The 21,659-nt window shown below is 47.4% G+C and overlaps 1 protein-coding gene across 11 annotated transcripts in view; it reads left to right on the top strand.

Annotated features, from left to right (window-relative positions):
• MYLK (myosin light chain kinase) overlaps positions 1-21,659 on the top strand; it is a 267,073-nt gene that overhangs the window by 139,951 nt on the left and 105,463 nt on the right. For all 11 annotated transcript variants that reach the window (XR_003432841.1, XM_027106666.1, XM_027106636.1 and 8 more), the window contains 7 exons: positions 7,790-7,838; positions 8,758-8,923; positions 9,881-10,046; positions 12,291-12,309; positions 13,468-14,003; positions 14,538-14,744; positions 19,132-19,266. Coding sequence is in view for 10 of the 11 variants with exons in the window: in XM_027106666.1 (XP_026962467.1) it covers positions 7,790-7,838; positions 8,758-8,923; positions 9,881-10,046; positions 12,291-12,309; positions 13,468-14,003; positions 14,538-14,744; positions 19,132-19,266 (1,278 nt within the window). In the remaining variant the exon portion in view is untranslated. The remainder of the gene's footprint in view (positions 1-7,789; positions 7,839-8,757; positions 8,924-9,880; positions 10,047-12,290; positions 12,310-13,467; positions 14,004-14,537; positions 14,745-19,131; positions 19,267-21,659) is intronic.

The raw sequence follows: 21,659 nt of genomic DNA, 5'->3' as shown, positions 1-21,659 counted from the left end.
GGCATATGCCCTATTTTTTTTCTTACCCAGTCAGAATATTAAAATGTTCTGAGTTCTTGTCCTTTTCTGTCTCATCAATGGGAAAAATATAAATATGGTAGAGATAAAGATTATTCTTTTTGCCCCTCCAGTCCCTTTGCCGTGAAACAGTTGTGTGTCAAGACTGCCTCACTTATTTGCTACACGGAAGAGTTAGATGACAAATGACTTGGTCCCATTCTGTTCTGGAAGCATGCCTTCCAAATCTCCTTCTCCCTTCCCTCTTTTGTTTTCACCCTCCAGTTTCACTTTGCCTCTTTTTCCCTCCAAAATACACGCCAGTACCCCTGGCTGGCCCAGCTGCCATCTTTTCTTCCCATCTCTAACTCCTCTACCCATTTCTCCCATCTCCACCCCCAGACCTTTCCCAGTTGCTTGTAGTTCTAGCCTCTTCTTCATTCATCAGACCTCATTGCATGTGCTAACTTTGTGCTGGGATCTAAGAGCAGCAAGACTTGGTTATTGCTCTCAAGAGACTTTCTTGACCTCATATTTCATTGTTATGTTGCAATTAAGCAACAACATCAGGCTGCATTTAGGAAGTGCTGGCTTTGTGCGGTGCCGTGTGGGAGATGAATGCTTTGTCAGGTCCTTTCTGCAAGAACCTGGTTGGTCAGCTAAGACGTAGACACATTAAAAGCTAAGTAAAAGCACAACCCCAAGGCAGCACAGGTTTGTTTGCCAAATGATTGGCGCTTCCGCTCTGTAAACGTAGAGGAGGACGAGACATCTGGAGGCTGAAATGGTCTGCGGTATCTTCTTGGAGGAGGCGGGGCTTGGCTAGCCCGGACAGAGCGAGTGAGATTGGGATGGCAGATTATGATTCTGATGCTGGGGATGAGAGGAAGGTGGTTAAGAGTTAGGGCCTGGGGTGGAGGGTGGGGTGAGTAGACGGGCAGGAGCAGAGAGTAGTGGGAAATAAAGCTGAAGGACAGATTGGGAGGAGCCTGTGGGAGGTCTGGAGCACGAGGCGAGGCGGTTTTTAGAGTCATATCCGTTCCAGAGTATGAGTGGACGATTCTGCCCTTACTTGTTGCTTTTCCATTTTCCTACGGCATGTAGCTCTCCAGATGAACTGCTGTCCTTAGCCACAGCTTGAGGGACAGACCTACTATGTGCTTGCTTTGCTTCATGAATCTTTTTAACTTTACCTTCATTTTTCTGAACACGTGGGTTTACTACAAGTATTACGATCACAGATTTTTCATGTGTTCCATTAGTCTTTGATACACCATCACTCTGCATGATCCCCAACAAAAATGGGTTGCTTATTAGTACAATGACTTTCTCCAGAACCATGCTTAAAGTAACCTTCCCCTATGCTGCACTTGCTCACTGGGTGGCTTCTGCTCAGACACCTGTACAGTAGCCACAGCCAGATGACTCCTACCACATCAGGCCCACAAGTGGGGAGCGGCTCAAACTGGAGGTAAATTTCTCTTTGTTTCCTTCCTGATAAATTGACACAAGATCAGTCTTTATGACTTAAGTACTGAAGGGAATACCTGCTACTTGGCTTGGTGTTTTGGGAGGGAATCACAGTGGAAAGTGACTCTTGAGGAGTGAGCTGGCATGCCTGTGCTCCTTGGCCTCAGAAAAGACTCTAAAGAAAACAGCTGTTTTGTCTCTGCAGAGGATCTAAATTCCTCTTCAGAGTACTTATGTAGGACAACTGAGAGATCACTGGCCGCAATTTATTCAACTATTCCCCCCTCCAAAACAAAACTTCATGTCACTACTCCTTTGAACTCATTGGGTAGGATATACGACTACCTTATCCATCAATGGCCAGGAAGTAATTTGTCTTCTAAGTGGTGGATATTTTATTTCAACCGCCTGAGGAAGAACTGGTTCTTTAGTGCATCAGTTTCCTGGGGACCCAAATAGAACTCCTGAAATGTCTACTAGGCGCCCTGGGATAACCTCCGTAGCCTCTATGCAAGGATGTATGGTTGACCCTTGAATAACAGTTTTGAACTGCATGAGTCCACTTATATATGGATTTTTTTTCAATAAATAGAGTACCTGTATTTTCATTTTACAGATATTTAAATTAACTTAGTGTGGGAGGAAGTTTATGTTCAATTAGAGATCACAATATGCAGAATCAAAAGAACTAGGGTTTGAGTCCTGATTCTGCAGAACAGCTTCAGCTTCCTGCCCTTGGGTGAGTCATGTATCAATTCCTTCATTTTTGAGGCAGAGATAGAGTACATGGATTTTCCACTGCACGGGGTTGGCATCCCTAACCACCGTGTTCTTCAAGGGTCAACTGTATTTGTTATTGAGTGTCATAGTGTAAGAATAATGTACATGTGCACATTCCAGTGGACGTGGACTGTGGCAGTGACCTCCAGAGCTCCCTGCCTCAGTGGAGGCTGTAGAGTGAACTGTTTATATAGGGTGAGGCCCCCATTTATACAGTGACAGGCAGCCCCTGGCAGAAGTACATTAACATTTATGGTTAGGACTTTAGTGCCCTCTGGAAGACACAGCTGAAACCTTGACAGGTGATAACCCAAACCTCCTTTGGAAGCAGGGCAGCCCAGCCACCTCGTCATCCTCAAGTGCTCCCTCCCTCCCCTTCCCTGGTCAGTCACCAGATCCTGCTGTGCCAGTTCTTATTTGTCCCCACTGCCACCATCGTGGTCCTATCCACTCCGTCCTGTTGCACAGATTTCCAAATGGTCTCCCCAGTTCTACCCATACCCCACTCTAATCTCCACATTGCTGCTGAAAATATCTTTCAAAGAATTCAGGTGGGATTTTATCATTCCCTCCCTTCGAATCCTCCAATGATCCACCTTTAAACTGAAACTCAAGATCTTCAATAGGCCCTGCTCTGGGGTGTCCCCTCCCCCATCTTTGAAGCACTTTGCTTTTCTCTTAAGGCTCAAGTTTTATTCTAGCTTTTATTACACACGTCAGTCTACTTGCTGAAGCTCTAACCAATGTCTTATGCATAATAGGGACTGAATCAGTGTTTTAGTACAGATGAGGTCTCAAGGATCCCATGTCATACAGCAGAAAATTGTTTTGACACCACACTTACAGTCATTTTTTCCCCCATTTTCTCTACTTCAGGGGTCTGTAACTTGTCTTGCTGTGTTATCTTCTTTTAAGGTTTCATTCTTTCTTTGTTATATGATGTCTTCTCTGTTATTTATCCTAACACGACTCTTTCTTTTTACTATACTAATTTTTTCTTTTTTTCTCTTTATTGAGATATAATTGACATATAACATTGCTAACACTACTTTTTATTCTAGCGTCCACCTGTATACCTGTGTTCCTTCATTTCCGTGACTACTTGTACAGTGTGTTTTTTGATCATTCACCTTCAAATCCAAACATGCATATGAGCCAGTGCAGGCATCTATTTCGTTATGTCTTCTAAAGTGCCTGGGCATTTACATTGAAATAGACATGCTTGAACATCTATTAATGTACAATATCAAAATATTGAAATTCCATATTGAAATAAACATTACTATACTTTCCTTTCCTTTTGTTTCTCCTTAACATTTTAGTCAGGGCTTTACATTTGTTTTCTTTTTGAAATTATATATACGGATGGTTAGCGGCAAATATTCGTTCAACATGGCACAGGGGACATTGCTAAATACATGTTATAAAAAGTGGGTATTTGTTCTGATTGAGTGAAGAACCACTATTTTAAGCAGTCCTTAAAATCTCCTTTGAAGTTGCCTGCAAGTGGGGTGACTGCTCCCTGGTTTGCCTGGAACAGTCTTGATTTTACTCCTGTTGTCCGGGCAGAATTATTAATTATGCCCCTTTCAGTGTCCAGAGTCTCTGTTTGGATGATAAATTATATCATCGCACCTTTTTAGAAGTATGTCTTCTTCTTACCATCATGATCACATTATTCCCCTTTCAGCAGCATTCTCTGTGTCTACTCAGTCTTTGACAAAATGTGCTTAGTACCTCCACTATTGAACTTTTCATTCCTAAAACCTGCTAGCATCCTCGTTTACTCATTCTTGAAAAATCTGAGATGACTGTTTAAATACCTTTGGTGTCTTGGCCTTTTTTTCCCTCTCACTAACTCGATCCTGTCTTCACTAATTCTCTTAACCTACTCTTCTATTTGGGGCATTTCTACCTTAATCCCCTTTCCACTTATTTTTCTACATAGCCTTGCTGTTCTGCCAGATTTTCATACTTTCACAAAATTAATTTTGCCTTATCTGACAATTTGCAACTTCAAATTGTTGCCTATAAATAGACCCTGTTAGCTATTTTAGCCCCAATTCTCTGTTTGCTTTGATGTATGTCTCTGGTGTTGACACACATTAAGATGAGCATTCCTCAATTCCATTTTTAGCTGACTGCTTTATATGTTGCCTTTGGATTGTACCATAAACTGCTCTTACTCTGATACAGAAGTACCTCCAAACAGCACACTTTTGGTATTCTTTGAGGAAATGCCATATTTTTGCTCTATCTTTTAAGGAGTAGAGGAATTTTAGCCTTTGGATTAAGACATTTAGCTCCCAAGAGTTTTAAAGATTCTTAGTATAATTTTTTTATTGTGATAAAATACATATTACATAAAATTTGCCATTTTAACCCTTTTAAAGCGTGCAACTCAATGGCATTAAGTACATTCACAATGGTGTGCAGCCCTCACCACTGTCTAGCCCCAGAACTTTTCATCACCCCAAACAGAAACCCCACACCCATTGAGCAGTCACTCCACTCCCCCCTCCCCCAGCCCCCGGCAACCACTCAATCTGCCTTCTGTCTCTGTGGATTTGCCGCTTCAGAACATTTCAAATGAATGGAATCATACATTTTTTGTGTGTCTGGCTTTTTTCACTTAGCAAAAATTTTCAGGGTTAATCTTTGTTGTAGCATGTATCATTATTTCTCTGCATGGCTGAATAATATTTCATTGTATAGATAGACCTTATATTGTTTATCCATTCATCTGTTGATCAGTCTAATTTTTTAAATTAATTATTTATTTCTATTAAAGTATAGTTGATTTACAATATCGTGTTGGTTTCAGGTGTACAGCGCAGTGATTCACTTATATGTACACATATTCCTTTTCAGGTTCTTTTCCCTTATAGGTTATTACAGAATACTGAGTGTAGTTCCTTGTGCTGTACAGTAGGTCCTTGTTGGTTATCTATTGACCAGTCTAATTTTTATCAGATCTTTACCCCAATGTGAAATGAGTGGTACAGTAGCATGATAAGTGCAGTGAATGGTACCTGGATATTTTAGATGAGAGTCTTAGTGATTGGTGTGTGCCTAATGCTGTGGAATAGAGCATGTATAAGAGGCGATTACGTTTTGATATATTTTCTTCTGGTTGTTTCACTACGTTTGGGTATTTTATCTTATTTTTACCTGATTATGATCACATTGAATAGACAAATTTGCATGCTGCTCTTTTTTTCCATAAAATTCATTCGTTTAACAAATATTTGAATACCTACTATGTGCTGGGCACTGGCCTGGATACTTCTGAGGAATAAAAAGTTCTGGTGGGAGTGTGGCTTGGGAGTTATTATGGACATTATTTAAAGCTATGGGACTAAGACCCCCCCGGGGAAGAGTCCATAGCGCTGAGGAGAGGACCCAAGACTCAGCCCTAGGGTGCTCTCAGAGATAAAGTTCCAGAAGAGAAGGAGGTTGAGGAAAGAATAGGCAACCTGGTAAAAGCAGGAGAGTCTGGAGGAGAAAGTGCTTTGGAGAGGAGTGGCCCCTGCTGTCAAGTGCTACTGAGTGAGATTGTCAGAGGATTAACCACTGGGTTTGGCAAGATGGTGGTCGGAATGGAGCTCAGTGGAGTGGAGAGGATCACAGCCCAGCTGGAGTGTGAAGAGCAAATGATATAATATTTTTAACATATTTCTGCATGTTTCATATATTCTTAAACATAATTTGGTGGCAGAATACGATGTCTAATTGTACATTTTACTAAGCCACTTATTGTCTCCCTACTCTGTGACATTTATGTTGTTTCCAATATTTACTACTACAAACAACACCAAAGTGAGTAGCTTTGTAAACTTTCTTTCCTACTTTTAGCATCGTTTCCTTTAACTGGAGAGACAGAAAGGAAGATGCTGATCTAAGAGCAGAGCATCTTTAAAGCTGATGATTCTCATTTGCTCAAATACCTTCTAAAAGCACTTCCTCCAGTGGTGTCCGAGGGACCCCAGCATCTTGACTGCAGTTGTCAGTTGGGCCTTCCCAGAGCAGGTCTCTCCTTTTATCAGCTTATAAATTCTTTTAACCTTGAACAGAGAATTGAATGACAAGAACTAAACCCACATTATGGGATGAAAACTATACACTGCTCACCAAATAGTTATGTTAAGCAGAATGCATGTACAACAAGTGTCAACCCTTATGGCATCTCAGCTTACATGTGAGGCAGGCATTGTTATTAACCCTTTTTCACTAAGGTCCTGGTATAACCTTCAACCAGATATGGCTGAGGGAGGTACTCAGCCATGACCTTCACCTTCCATTCCTGTGTTCCTATGCATTCACGTAGATGTGATCAGTGTGGAATTTAAGGAAGTTTACCCTTTTCCGGGAGACACCCTGCAGATCTCCCATTACAGCTGCCTGCCCATATCAGGGAATGACTTCTACCCTTTCCATGCGTGCCTTGGGTGGAGTTTAATAAACATTCCCGGGCTTCCCTGGTGGCGCAGCGGTTGAGAGTCCGCCTGCCGATGCAGGGGACGCGGGTCCGGGAAGATCCCACATGCCGCGGAGCGGCTGGGACTGTGAGCCACGGCCGCTGAGCCTGCGCGTCCGGAGCCTGTGCTCCGCAACGGGAGAGGCCACAACAGTGAGAGGCCCGCGTACCGCCAAAAAAAAAAAAAAACAAAAACATTCCCAGTGTGTCGCAGAAAGAGAACAGCTTCCAGGCTGATTGTCATCTCAAAAATGCCCTCCTCTCCCCCTCCCCATTCCTCAAAAACACCCCACTGCTGTATAGTCACCTCCTGGTCACGTTATGAGTTGCTTCTCCCAGCAGCAGCAGTTGGGTGAAGGAGCTGAGCCCAGCCGCCTTGCACAGTCTGCTGTTTAACTGCTTCCCGCCCAGCACGGCAGCCCCCCACCCAGGACTGGCAGTGCCCAGCGTCCCGCTGGTGTAGGTTCTGGGAGGTGCTGGCTGCTCTGGAGCTTGTCTCCTGTGATCTGCTCCATTCCAGCGGGACAGACCCTGCTGTTTGCTGGGCGTTAAGTGGAAGGGTGGAGTGGTGATTGGGTCAAAAATGAGTAGATGTAGTAAGAGAGATGCATGTGCATCTCCCCTGTCCGTTCAACTGGCTCCTTTTCTGGAGAGGTCCTGATCGCCACAGATCATCCCCGAGTGGAAGGTCCAGGGGCATATAACCACTCAGCAGAATGGTGGAGTGTTCTAGAATAGGTAAGCCGGGATCCTTTCCTGTACCATTACTGGCTCTGTGACTCAACTGGGCAACTATATGTCTCCGAATCTCATTTTTTCTCACCTGTTTAAAAAAATAGAAGGATGTTGTAATACCAGCCTCCTTAAAGTATTACAGGAAATCCGTGCGACGATGCATGTAAAGCGCCCACCATAGAGCCTGACCCAGTATGGGCTCGGTCAGGGTGAACTGTTCCGTCATTATCCGCGCCCCGCCCCCGCTGACTCTTTCTGGCTTTTGTTGCTCCCAGTGTGTGGCTCAGACCGGACTTTTCAAGCCTCTTTCTCTTTGTTTCCTACTTGCAGGGGGCTTTGTGAAGAAGCACGGTCAGCCTCTTGTTTCCAAAGCCTTGGGGTAAGTTCCAGGATGTCCAACCCAGCGTTAGGTAACGGGCGTTTCCTGAGGCGTTGGCAGAACAGCCTGGGGAGCCAGTCTTCTCAAACATCTTGGGTTGTGATAACTGAAGCGGGAGCCTATTGTGGTGTGATGTGTCAGTCACGCGCATCTCCTGACCTGGAGGCCTCTATGGATACCCCTTTGACGAGTCCAGTTGCTAAATGGAAGTGGGCTATGTGGCCATAGTCTGCAGGAGTCCCTAACAACCAAGGCAAATAGTCAGAAGACTTAAATAAGCAGACTTACAAGGGGCAGTCAGTATGTGAATTTCGTATGGCAAGTAAGCCTAAATGGTGAGGGTAAGTAACAGTGGCTGCTGTAACAGGCAAGCCCCCAGATTGCAATGGCTCGACACAGGGAAAGGTGATTTCTTACTCAAGCAAAGTCAGTGCACATGTTCTTGCACAGGTGGAAAACCTTCCTATGATCTTTCAGGGACCCAGGCTCCTTCTGTTCTGTGGCTCCATCGTCTCCTAGGCCTTGGAGCCTCAGCAGGACTCTGCATCCAGCCAGAAAAGTGGGCAAGAGAGGCTGTGGAGAACAGCACAGGAGGTTTTGATGGGTCCAGCCTAGAAACGGCACATGGTGTTTCTGCTTTCTGATCACAGTCTGTGGGCCAAAGCTGGGCTTTGGCCAGACCTCCGTAGAATTCAAGCATACCTAACTTCACGGGAGGCTAGTAACTGAAGGCTGGCTGCACGCTCAGGAGGTGGAGGCAATCGGTTTCGATGCCACAGATCTTTTCAGACATGTGTTTGAGGCACAGAATTGGGAAGGTTGCGCTTTGCTGATTTCTGAGCCCAACGTAAGTAACTTGGGTGGGGACAGAGAGAAAAGCATCTGCATTGCTGTAGATTCTCTGCTGATTTCTTTTCAGGGACAGATTTGCAGCCCCTGCGGTGGAGACCCGTCCCAGCATCTGGGGAGAATGCCCACCAAAGTTTGCTACTAAGCTGGGCCGAGCGGTGGTCAAAGAAGGACAGATGGGGCGATTCTCCTGTAAGATCACTGGCCGGCCCCAGCCACAGGTCTCCTGGCTCAAGGTGAGGTTTTGTCTGCCCTGACTCTGGGTTAGATCCCTGGGCTACGGGGAGTTGGTCTTCCCAATCAGTCCCTTCCACTTCAACTGTAGAGCGTCCTTGAGGTTCTCATGTGTTTGGTAGCCGTGCCCGTTCTTGCCCCTGTTTGCACACTCTCCCTGTGTTACTCAGCCCACGATGTCCTGTAATCCACACGCTCACAAAACAGTATAAAACTTCCGAGTCAAAACAGACCTGACCATGTCAAGAGAGTGGAGTCTGAAGTCTGGGGCTGATTTCAAGGCACAGCTCCCTGATTGACAAAGCATGAGATGCTGGGCAAAGCATTTGATCTCTTAGAACCCCAGTTTCCTTATCTATGAGGCAGAGATGATCCCACCTACCTCCAAATACTGTTGGGAGGCTCCACGTGGGAGTGCTTTATAAATCATTCAGGGCTGAACAATGTGAAGACAGAGGTGGGGGGGTGGGGGAGGGGGAAGAGGAGGCAGCAGTGGCCGGGGGCAGCCCATGTTAACAGGGCAATGAGGAGCTCTGGGGGTCAAGGCCAGGGAGAGGAGCTTTTTCACAGACGGAACTCCTGTATAAAAATGAGTGACAGGATGCCTTTTCCCTGATTCCTGATTCTCCTGTACTGACCCTGGAACATCAGTAAAAGGAAGAGGAAGACAGAGGAGAACTAAAGTGAGGAATATAGGATTTCCCGCCTCACACTAGGGCTCCTTCGAAACAGGTTCCATACACCTGCCCTCAGCTGGACCGAACACCACAGCGCATCCATGCTCCTCGAGTCAGGACCCTTGGGTTGCCCTCAGGCTGCTCGCCAAGCATGTTGACAGAGCCCAGAGCAGAGGGCCCTGCTGTGCATGCCTGGTGTCTGTCCCACCTGGATTGACAGCAGGTAGGACAGAGTCAAAAGGTGAGCAGTTTCTCTGACCAAGCTGCCTATGCCATCCCCAGGGAGATGTTCCCCTGCAGCCCAGTTCCCGTGTGTCTATGTCTGAGAAGAATGGGATGCAAGTCCTGGAAATCCACGAGGTCAACCAAGATGACGTGGGAGTGTACACGTGCCTGGTGGTGAACGGGTCAGGGAAGGCCTCCATGTCTGCTGAGCTCTCCATCCAAGGTATCAGGCGGTGGGAGGGCTAGTGCCGGACTGTCCCTTCCTGGAGTCCCTACCCTCCTAGAAGGAGCTGCTTGATCATTACGTGTCTGTGTGTGACACGTGTCGCACTTACCTACTCATGTGTCCCTCCCCAGGGGCAGGGTCTTGAATCAGAAGAAAGGGTAGCACAGACACGGCCATGGAGGAAGATGCTTCACGTGTGTCTGCACACCTGTGTTCAGTTTTTCCTTCTTGCTCAGACTCCTTTTTTTTTTTTTTTTTTTTTTGCGGTACGCGGGCCTCTCACTGCTGTGGCCTCTCCCATTGCAGAGCACAGGCTCCAGACGCGCAGGTTCAGCGGCCATGGCTCACGGGCCCAGCCGCTCCATGGCATGTGGGATCCTCCCGGACCGGGGCACGAACCCGTGTCCCCTGCATCGGCAGGCGGACTCTCAACCGCTGCGCCACCAGAGAAGCCCCAGACTCCTTTTTTATTTACATCTCTAATTGCCTTTTGGAAGAGTGGGCGTTGCTAATGTCTTGCCATCACCTCAGATTTAACCTGCCTGAAATTGATCTCGTCATCCATCCTGTCGTTCAGATCAGGTGCTCCCTCAATGTAACTCTTTGCTTCCCACCAGACTGGGCATTTCAGCATCGCCTATGACTCCTGTCTCTTCTTGCTGTAGTCATCAGCCCCAGTAAACTCTTCTCTTGAAACCTCTTTGAATACGCCTCTCCCTTACATTCCCCTTGGTTCTGCCAAGTCCAGCCTGGGGAAGCCAGAGTGTGTGGAGGGGGAAGGGGATTGACGTCACTTCATTCTAGCGGGAACCTTGAGCGGGGTGGGATTTGGGGATCTGGGAGGGAAGCGACCTTACTCTCTCCTCCTTTCTTACCCTCATTTCTTTGATCTTCCTCTTCCCCGTCTCTTTCCTTTCTCAGAAAATACCCCTTCTTGCTTTCTGTACATTTTTGGCCCAAGTGTGTTCACTACCCACAGAAACAAATTTATTCTACATTGCAACCCAGGAGATAGATAGATAGATAGATAGACAGATAGATAGATGGAGAGAGAGAGAGAGAGATTTAACTAAAACAAGTTTTATGAAACAATCCTGAGTATGTACAGTACATGCTGGCATTTTCTCTTCCATTCTACACCATTAAAAGGAAAAACCCTGGGGACTTTCCTGGTGGTCCAGTGGGTAAGACTCCATGCTCCCAATGCAGGGGACCCGGGTTCGATCCCTGGTTGGGGAACTAGATCCCACATGCTGAAACTAAAAAAAAAAAAAGATCCCACGTGCCGCAGCTAAGACCCGGTGCAGCCTAAATAAATAAATAAATAAATGAATATTTAAAAATAAATAAAGTGTAGGACTACCACATAAGAAAACGTTGGCAATTTTAAAAAAAGAAAAAGAAAAAACCCTGGTCCTGGCCATAGCATTTGGCTTCACAACTCACTACAGGCTCAGGACCTGCTGTTAGTCATCTGGAGAAGTGTTTTAGTCCCTCTCCCTTTACTTGCCCTGGCACTGAATTAAAGAACTGTCTCCTTCTGAAGCACTTAATGACATTTTGTTTGAAAATATTCCCAGAAAAAGCCCCTCAAATAACCAAAACAAAAAGGGATAGATAAGATTGGCAAAAGGTTGATATTTCCCTAATCTGGGTGTAGGCTTTCAGTGTTTGTTATATCCTTCTCTGTACTATTGTATATTTTGTAATTTTCCGTGATAAAAATGTTTTAAAATCGTGTGGCAAGAAAAACATATCTAGTAATTGTATGTTTTTTCTTTGAAGAACTGAATAAAATTACACTTTTTCTGTATACTTTAAAATGAAGCAGGTATTTGTCAAAAATGATCACTGGGGGTTTCTTTTTGAGGGCCACATGCAAGTTAAACTTTCTGGGTTTGAAGTTGTCAGTAGAGTGGTGTTTGCTTCCTTCTGTGGGCTAGAGAACAGGAAGCTCCAGTGCCCAGGGCGGGGCAGCAGAGCCTGCCATAAAGGTCCCAGGGCAGTGCTGGAAGCTTAACAGTGTCTCCAGGGCTCAGAGGAGTTTATCAGATTAACCCAAGAAGTTCAGGACCAGGGAAGCTGAAAGGAGAGAGGGAGGGAGGACCATAGGTGATGGGGAAAGTGAGAGTTTGGGAAGCCAAACTCTGTCATAAACAAGAGATGGTTGTCGTATCACTTGCTGTTCTTGGTGTATAAAACATTCCACTAACGGTCCTTCTACCTTCTCCCTTTTTCCAGGCTTGGACATTGCCAATAGGTATGTGAAGGCTTTGTGATCATCATGTTTCCATCTTGAAATGCCCTGAGAGAAAAGAGGGCTCGTCATCAAGAAACGCCCTGAATTTCTGAATCACCATGTAGGGGGGAGAACTGACTGTTTAGGAGGCACTGTTTTATTTGGGGTGTTTAGTTTTATTCTATTGAAATTTGCTGTCCAGATCCTGTGTCAGGCTTGCCATCAGCATCGAGACTCTTGAAGACCCTGCTCAGTGTCTTTACTAGTTAGCTGTCATTAGGAAGGGCACTGCTCTGCAAGGATGCCCTCCACGTTCAAGGCCAGAATCTACTTGCTCACCCAGCACGTCTTCACCGGCAGAGCTTCCTTTCCTGAGCGTGAGGCTCTGTGCTAGATGCTGGGTAGGCATGGCGAGCTGTCTGGTGTAGAGAAGGGCCTTAAGCAGAGCCACACAAAACATGAGCGCTAAGCATAAGTGCGAGAAGCGCTCGTTTGGAGTAGAGTGTCAGAGGACCCCTCTTCGAAAGCTTGATGTTGGAGCCCAGGCCTGTGAGGAGTAGTATGAGCTAGGAGAAGAAAAGCCCAGGGAGAAAGTGTTCCAAACAGAGGTGTTGCAGGTGTGAAAGTGGTGAGTTGAGAGGGAGCCTGGGGCCCAGAGAACCCTGAGGGGCTGCAGCCTGGTAGGCACTGGAGACAGTGTCTTGGGCGGGGGGGCGTCCACGCAGAGCCACCTCCCACATGGCATCCCTGCAGGCCGTCTTGAACAGCTCAGTTTTACTCTTAATCGAGTGGAAAAGCTGTTGGAAATTCTTAAGCTTAAAATGTCATTCAATTTATGTTTTTAAAAGATGGACGGTGCGTGCTACGTGGAACTTGGGTTAGGGCCAGCGTGGACAGGGGACATCGCGTGTTCGAACCAGGTCGGGGCTCGTGGAGAAGAGAAAAAGGGCAGATGTAATAAGTGTGGATAGAACACTGGGCTAGGGATGGGTTTGAAGAATGGCTGCTTGTTTTCTGCCTGGAAACTGAGCAAACTGCATAGAAAGACATCGGCTCTTACTCTGTCTTGATCTGTGGGCTTTTGTAATCCCTGGAGTCTGGGCTTGTAATGCATAACGAGATGATTGTTCTATTTCTTCTTCTGCCCCACTGTCCCCCGCCACGCAACCCACCAAACAGGTCGCTTGTGAGAGGAACAAAGGTGGCCAGTTCAGACATCAGGAAGGAAGTGACCAATGGAGTCGCTCAGGGGCTGAAACTGGATGGCTTGGAGGCTGCAGCTGAGAGTAAGAACTGCTCCAGCATCCAGAGAGGTGGCTCCCCTGCCTGGGCCACGGGGAGCCAGCCTCAGCCCCTGAGGGAATCTGAGCCGGAGCCAGTGGGGGACTCGCCCGGAAAGGCCCTGAGGACCCCCGTCCTGCAGAAGACTTCCAGCACCATCACCCTGCAGGCCGCGAAAGTGCAGCTGGCACCGAGAGTGCCAGTCTCGGGTGCCCCGTCTCCTTCCAGAGAAGAGAGGGAGAAGCCAGCTGCTCGCCCTCCAGCCGCCCTCCACGCCAGGCAGTGTGGCCTGGGAAGCCAAGACACTGTGGGCCAGGTTGCTACCAGGAAGGTCCCCACGGAGGGCCAGGGGGACACAACATTCCCCAAATTTGAGACCAAGCCCCAAAGCCAGGAAGTCAGTGAGGACCAGCCGGTCAAGTTCAGATGCGAGGGTGAGTAGAGCTGCCTGAGGCCGCTGGTGCCCACACTTAGCCCCCGGGGGGCCACTCCCGTCCTTCCGCTCAGTGGTCAGAGTCTCCTGTATCCCCCGACCCCAGGAAGCACCTTACAGGGGTCTCCCCTCCGGAAGGACTCAATCTCGTCATGTCTCTTGTTCTGGAGAAACTCCTAGCAGTGACCCATTGTTCATGGTTAGAGACAGCACTGACCCTGAGCCCTAATTCTCACCACCCTCCGCGGGAAACCCATCACCACCATCTCCACCGCACACAAGCCGCAGGGGCCCCTCCTCTTTCCTCCCTCTGGCTGACCTGGAGACCTAGCTTATCACCTTGTAGCCTTCCTCCCCAGGGACCCTGCCTCCATCTTGGGATGTGGGGTGGAGGGGTAAGAAAGCAGGTTGAAGCGGGAGGGCGGCCGCACACGGGACTGGGCTCTGCCCTCCAGCTCAGCCTCTCCACCCCTACCTGCGCCCCACAAGTCCAGCGTGCTCTCGGGGGCCTCCCGTCCTCCACCTGGCCCTGTAGTTTCAGGGATCCCGAAGCCTGAAGTGACCTGGTTCCTGGACGGGGCCCCCTTGAGGAGAAGAGAAGGCACCATCGAGGTGTATGAAGCTGGGGGGACCCATTACCTCTGCCTCCTGAGAGCCCGGGCCAGGGACAGCGGGAACTACAGCTGCACGGCCACCAATGTCCGAGGCCGGGTGTCCTGTGGCTGGACCCTCCTGGTGAAAAGTGAGTACATTCCTCCAGGTCACCCTGGGTTCCCTGAGGGAGGACCTCTGTGGGGTGCTTCACACACCGCACAAGCGTCACCTCCTGCAGCCCCCTGCCCAGGGTGTACCACCCAACAGAAACATCGCCCCCACCCACCGGCCAAGGCCAGAGTCACTGCTCCAGGACAGTGATTCCTGATAAGGAGTTCGAATCCGAATCACCTCAGAATAAACATGCCCAGGCCCCAGGCTCAGCCCAGCTGTGGGCTGCCAAGTCTCACAGAGAACCAGATCGACACACCGAGAGTGATGTGAGGTGATGTGAGGGCCACATCTTTTGTGCTCGTTATAGTGTCTGTTTATAAAAGCAGTGCATGTTCATTGAGAGGAATGTAAACACTCTATATAATCTTATGACTCAGAAGTAAATGATAGTTTAATATTTTTAGAACACGTTTAGCTTTGTGCTGTTTGTATACTGCTTGCTATTCTAATTTGCTCACATTACGTAAGCATCGTTCTATATTTTTTAATATCGTTTAAAAGCATGCTTTGGGGCTTCCCTGGTGGCGCAGTGGTTGAGAGTCCGCCTGCCGATGCAGGGGACATGGGTTCGTGCCCCGGTCCGGGAGGATCCCACATGCCGCGGAGCGGCTAGGCCCGTGAGCCATGGTCACTTAGTCTGTGCGTCCGGAGCCTGTGCTCCGCAACGGGAGAGGCCACAACAGTGAGAGGCCCGCGTACCGCAAAAAAAAAAAAAGCATGCTTTGTGATGGCCTTATAATATTTCATAGAATGATGTTTAGGCATGGCCTTATTGTTTCCATTTAGATTGTTTCTATATTTTTTCACTACTGTAACAGAACTGTGTTTAGGGACCCTAGACTCATGTCATACTGTTGAGGAACTTATTAAACCACAGCACACTGCAGGCTGATGGAAACTCTATGAGACAAATAACCTTCACCTATTTTTTCAACAAGTAAATTGCAAGCCAAAAGGAAAGAAGGAACAAACTGCAGGAAACTTAGATGAAAAGACACATAAGAGACACCAGTAGTTGCAATACATGGACTTTGCGTGGATCCTGATGGAGACACCTTAAAAAATTTTGTTTGTAAGAACATCAGGAAAATTTGAGCACGGACAGGATATCCAGTATAAAGGAGTTAGTGCTATTTTTAAGATGTGATGGTGGATCTCGTGGTGATTTTTTTCAAAGTCCATATATTTTAGAGATATAAGCTGAGTTATTTACTGGTGAAATGATATGATTTGTGATATTTACTTCAGATATAATCCATGTGTTGTGGGACTCAGTGGCGGGTATGAATGAAGTGAGATTGGCCATTATGAAAGTTGAGAAACAGGGATATGATGATTCACTATACAGCTTTCTCTACTTTTGTGTATGTTTGAAATTTGCCATAATAAATGTTTCAAAAAAAAGAGCTTACTGGTTCATTCACACAGTAAGATGCCATGAAGCCAGGGGAACGAATGTGCCTGACCTGTAGACCCTGCTAGTGAAACCCGTCCAAGATATGTTAGTACGGGGGACAAGCGAAGTGCAGAGAGAGCCGTGTGTATCATATGCTGTTTGTGTTAAAGGAAAAAAAAATCTGTGTACACAAAGCAAACTGATGCTTGTGTGTGCGTAAACATTTCTGGAAGGGTTCACAAGTTACCTCTAGGAAGAGAAACTGGGGGTCCAGGAAGGGGTGAGAGGTAGTCTTGCTTTTCACTGTATACCATTGACTCACTTCTTAATTGGGAATTTTACTACATTTGTGATTTCCTCCGCAAGGAATAGTATCCATTCATTTGGAGGTGGGAGCACCTGTAGGCAGAGGTCCCAGCTTCATCATCCAGGACTCTGTGTCAGGGCGGGGGACTCGCCTAACATTGGGTCCACCAAAGGTTAAAAACCAAGAAGCTTTGGTTGGAGCGTTAGCTACTATTATTAAATGGAAGCTGTGCGTGGAGACTGTACCTACAGCAAGTTGGGGGTGAAAGACGCTGTGGGTTTTAAAGCCACCGCAGAGCTGGGCAAGGGGGTGGAAACTGGGCATGCCACAAAGCTAGCTGTGCTTCCCAGGATTCAGCTGTGTGTGTGTTTGTTTTAGGATGAAGGCTGCTCAGGATGCTGCAAGCCTTCGGGTAATTTCCAGAGTTCTGAGAAAGTGGGTGTTGAGTCCTTTTGCCAGCGTCCCTGTTCCTCGTCTGGAGGGGCAGACTTATGGAAGTCCTTAGTCTGCCATTCCAGAAGCCCTGCTTGACTGCTTTTCTCCTTAGCTGTTCTCTAGAAGCCTTCACCAAGATGTCGGTCGTCTAACGCGTCTTCCTCTCTTTCTTCCTATCACTGCAGAAAAGCTGCCTGTTTCCTTACCAAGACTTCTCTTTCCATCCCTGCCATCCCCACAAAGATCGGGTCTAATAACGATTAACTCTTCCACTATTTCTTCAGTCTCTCCCTGTCCCCCTATCTAGAGGCCTCTTTCTCCTCCCTACGGGTGTGCTCTGGTCTCCCCTCAACTAAAAAGAAAAAAAAACTTCCTTCTGCTTCAGTGACCCTTAAGCTCCCACGTTCTCTCTCTCACTCTTTTACCCCAAAACTTGGTGCTACTCCAGTCTCCAGTTATTAGCTGATAATAACAGCTAATCCCCCACCGAAAGCCTGTTCAATGTGCCAGACTTCGTGCTAAAAGCTTTACTTGCATGGCCCCATTCAGTTATCCCAACAAGCTTACGAGATAGAGTTACACCCATTTTCCAAATGAGAATACTGAGCTGTAGTGAGGTTCAGTGACTTGTTCAAGGTCCCATGCCTTGTAAAAAATAGCCTATTCCTAACCCGTGTTGGTCGGACACAAAAGCCCATATTGTTTTCAGTGACTCCCAAAGGCATTTCTCTAATGGAGGAATTCGATGCCGTCCAAAGGGGTGGAGGTGGGGCCTCCCCCCACCTGTCCAGATAGGCTGGTATCCCTTCCCTCAGTACCAGTCCCATTCAGATGCACCACATCCTGACTTGTAGCTGTGCTCCCACCGCTACTCTCCCTCTAGGGGAGCTCGGGGCTAGAGGAAGTGTGGATGTAAAGTCAGAGAACTGGGTGTAAAGCCTTGCTTCACCATTGGGCTTGACTTTGGGAAATTATGAACTTCATCTATACGAGCTAAAGATAGCAGTCTCGTGGCATTGTCACCTCTGGAAAAGTACCTGGTAAGCCCTCGAATGTTAGCCTTTGCCCTTAAACCTTTGCTGTATAATATGCTTTTCCCCTCATCACTGTATGGAATAGCCTCTTGAAAAGTACCAGTGAGATGTCTTCTCATCACCAAATCCAGTTGCCTTTTCTCAGCTCTCAGCCACCTTGACTCTTCTGCAGCATGTTCTGGGTGTTGTAGAAGAGATTTTCTATCCCTATTGCTCTTAATTATGGCCCCCAAACTACAAAACACTCCCCAGCTCACCTATGTAGAAGGCCTCTGGAAAGTTCAGCTCAGTGGTTCTCAGTGAGATTGTGCATCACAATCATGGGGGGGGACTGAGTAATGCATTGTCCCAGGCCCCCAGTGCTTCTGAATCACTGGCCAAGGTTGGAAAACTAGAACCCATGTAAGTCCTTGTCATTTGATTCTGTCCTGGAATTGGAAAAATTAGTTATAATAATTTAAAATTGAAATGTCCTCACCAATGGGCATGTGGTCTCTACAAGTGAAAAAGATATTCACAAGAGTGTGCAGGGTCTTTAGCTATTACATACAATGTTTCAGTGTTCGTCCTTGTACATATATCTCTTGAGTAAACCATAAGGGGATATTTCTATGATTAGATCATAGAGGTTGCCAGTCTGTTTTTTTAATTTATAAATTGTTCTTTGAGTCAGCTTAGGCAATTTATGTTTTCCTAAAAAATCTATTTTATCCACATTTTCAATCTAATGAAACATTTCGGCCAAGGATTTTTAAAAAAGAAAAAAATGTGTGCGTCGTCTGATGGGACACGTCAAAGACGATAAAAGACACCAGAAAGTAGAATAGGACCAAGAAAGGGGGAAGGAGGAGCTCTGCGGATGCTCCAGGATAATGAAAGTCAAGACAGGATGGGGAGTGGGGAGGGACTTGTGTCCCGGAGGAGAGGAGGCCAGCCTCATCCTGAGCACTCCCAGACCTGGGGTGTCTTGTGACAGTGCAAAAGCCCCTGCCAGTGACTCTGCCTCAGGCTCCAGGTCTCTACCTCAGTGGCGCTGCCTGCTTCCCTGTGTGATGATGGGTCAGGCAAAGCCAGGCCACCAAAGAAGCAAGCCCTGGGCGCCCAGGGCAGTGAGGTGTCAGCCTCCGGTCAGTCAACAGCACGGGTCAGCTGTGATCTGAGATGGCCTGTCTGTTCTCTGCCTTCACAGGGCTGGCCGTGATGGAGGCGGCCCCCTCATTCTCCAGTGTCCTGAAGGACTGCACTGTCGTTGAGGGCCAGGACTTTGTGCTGCAGTGCTCGGTGCAGGGGACCCCGGTGCCCCGAATCACTTGGCTGCTCAATGGTGAGTCCCCCCCTGCTCCAGCTGCCTGGGCCCTTGACCCTGGCTGCATTCTCACTTGGCTTCCCCACATATCACTCTGAACCGTTTATGCATGAGAAGGAAGCACAGGGTACAGAGAGAGTGCGGGACCTGGGAGTCTGCTAATGCCTGTCTGGGGACACTCGGCAAGTTTTACTCCAGTCTGAACCTTGAGCTCCTCGTCTGCAAGACGAGAATAATGCCACCTACCTTCCAGGGTGGCAGTTGTGAAAATTAAATTAGATCCTTTATATAAAACAGTTAATGAGATGCCTGGCACCTAGGTGCACAAGCAATTTAGTTCCTTTTCATATGGCCAGGCTCAGAGTGGGCCTCAATAAATATTTGTTGAGTCAATAAATGAACAAATATACCAACAGATTAATGAACCACACTCGCAGTTGCTCATGGGATCTTGCCTTTTATTTAGCGGCAAGTGGTTTGGGGGTTTATAGACCAGTAATTCTTTTTAACATTATAGTCCTATAGAGACATCCCAACTTTTTTTTTTTTTTTTTTTGGCAAGTAAGGTCCTTTGGGAAAAAAAATTATTATCACCCTTCTCTTTTTTTTTTAAAAAAAAAAAAGCCTTTAAATTCCAAAAGTATGGGAGTACTCTATTATTAGAATTGAGAACAGTCCATAAAATTGGTGAAATTGAGTGGGGTCTGCTTTGGGGATCTGCAGGGAGAATGAAGGAGCTGCACTTGTCCTCCGTATCGAGTGGTTGGGTGACCTTGGACACCCCCCTTTACCTCTTTGGGCATCGTCTTCTTTATTGGTGAGGAGTTGGGCTGGAACAGAAGGTTCGGGTCTCTGGCAGGTCTCACGCTGATGGAATAGGCTCCTTAAGGGAGCAGCGGCCCGTCACCTGTGCACCAAATAGCCCCAGTCATTTCTGCACCATTGCCATGTTGCCTGTGAACCTGCCTCATTGGTATAGTTTGCTTAGGCTTTGCTAGAAATGATCTTTAGTCAGTGAGAGAAGTTGCCTTGGGGTCTCCCTATGTGTGGTCTTCTTGGGCAGAGAGGTGAGAATTGGGGTCTCCACCCCTCTCTATGGACAGAGCTCCTATCGGATTCCGTGACTGAGCGAGGAGGCAGCCTCCTTGCAGCTGGAACAGAGCATGGATGTTAAGGACTAAAGGAAGGGCTCTGAGCAAGAGAGTTTCCCTTCCGCCTGGCTCACACTCCAGGCCAGACATCAAGAAACATTGTCAATAAAGGACCAGTTGGTAAGTATTTCCAAATTTGCAGACCATGCAGTCTCTGTCACAGCTACTCAGCTCTGCTTCATGGCACAGAGCGCAGCCAGAGACAACACATCAATGAATGGGTGTGGCTGTACTGCAATAAAACTTTATTTATGGACATGTGAATTTCACACAATTGTCACACGTCATGAAATATTCCTCCTTTGATTTTTTCCCACCATTTAAAATATGAGAAACTATCCTTAGCTTTTGGGCTATACAAAAACAGGCGTCAAGTGGGATTTGGCCCACGAGCAGGAGTTGCTGACCCCTGGTCTACACCTCTCCAAACTGAAAAGCAACCCCACCTTACTCTTGGCGAATCTTGGCATTTTCACACTCTTCCCACTAGAGGGCGATCATGCACAAGTCGGGGACCCTTGGCCGCCGACTCTGATCTCACCAGTCTTGGAGCTGGGAGTTCTGTGTTGCCTAATTCTGAGTGCCCTGAGCCAACAACTCCTTTCTGGAGCCACCATTTCCCCCCATGCTTGTGGAGCCAAAATGAGCTGTGCTCCAGTAAAAGGAGAGCTCTCAAACAGCTTGTTGGCACAGGTTTCAATAGCAGAGGCACTTAGATGGCAGTCATGGAATGTACTGGTATTCCTAAGGAAGAGAGGCTTTAGGTACATGCGCGCGCGCGCGCGCGCACACACACACACACACACACACACACACACATGGGTGTTCAGTCCTCTCAGTAGCAGGATCCTGGCCCCTGGCTCTCCCAGCCCCCAGCCCCACTTCTATGAAGTGCAGTCGGGCCAGCGGAATCTCTGGCCCTGTGGCTGACTTGGCGGTGCCTGTCATGGAGATGTGAAGTGTTGCTATGTGCAGAAGAAAACATTGGATTGCAGGGAGAGGACCTTTTTCTGCACTTTCTCCCTCTGCCACTGCCCACCCCCAGTTTTATGATGTGCAAACCAGGAGCCTGGGCTGACAAGGGAAGGAACTGACAGTTGCTTTGTATATGTTGAATGGAAACGTTCCTGCTCTAAGGCCAGGATCTTCAGTAATGAGATTCCTTTTTTTTTCCTGGAAATGAAAGCTCACATCCTGGAATGATAAAATCCCGGGAACATATAGCATTAAAGAAACCACTGAATTTCACGCCACACACTT

Source organism: Aethalodelphis obliquidens, unplaced genomic scaffold (assembly GCF_003676395.1).
Source record: "Aethalodelphis obliquidens isolate GAN/ISIS:26980383/991018 unplaced genomic scaffold, ASM367639v1 scaffold1, whole genome shotgun sequence".
NCBI classification, from domain to species: domain Eukaryota; kingdom Metazoa; phylum Chordata; class Mammalia; order Artiodactyla; family Delphinidae; genus Aethalodelphis; species Aethalodelphis obliquidens.
Note: the sequence above shows the minus strand (reverse complement) of the source record. Positions and strands in the feature narration are given on the sequence as shown.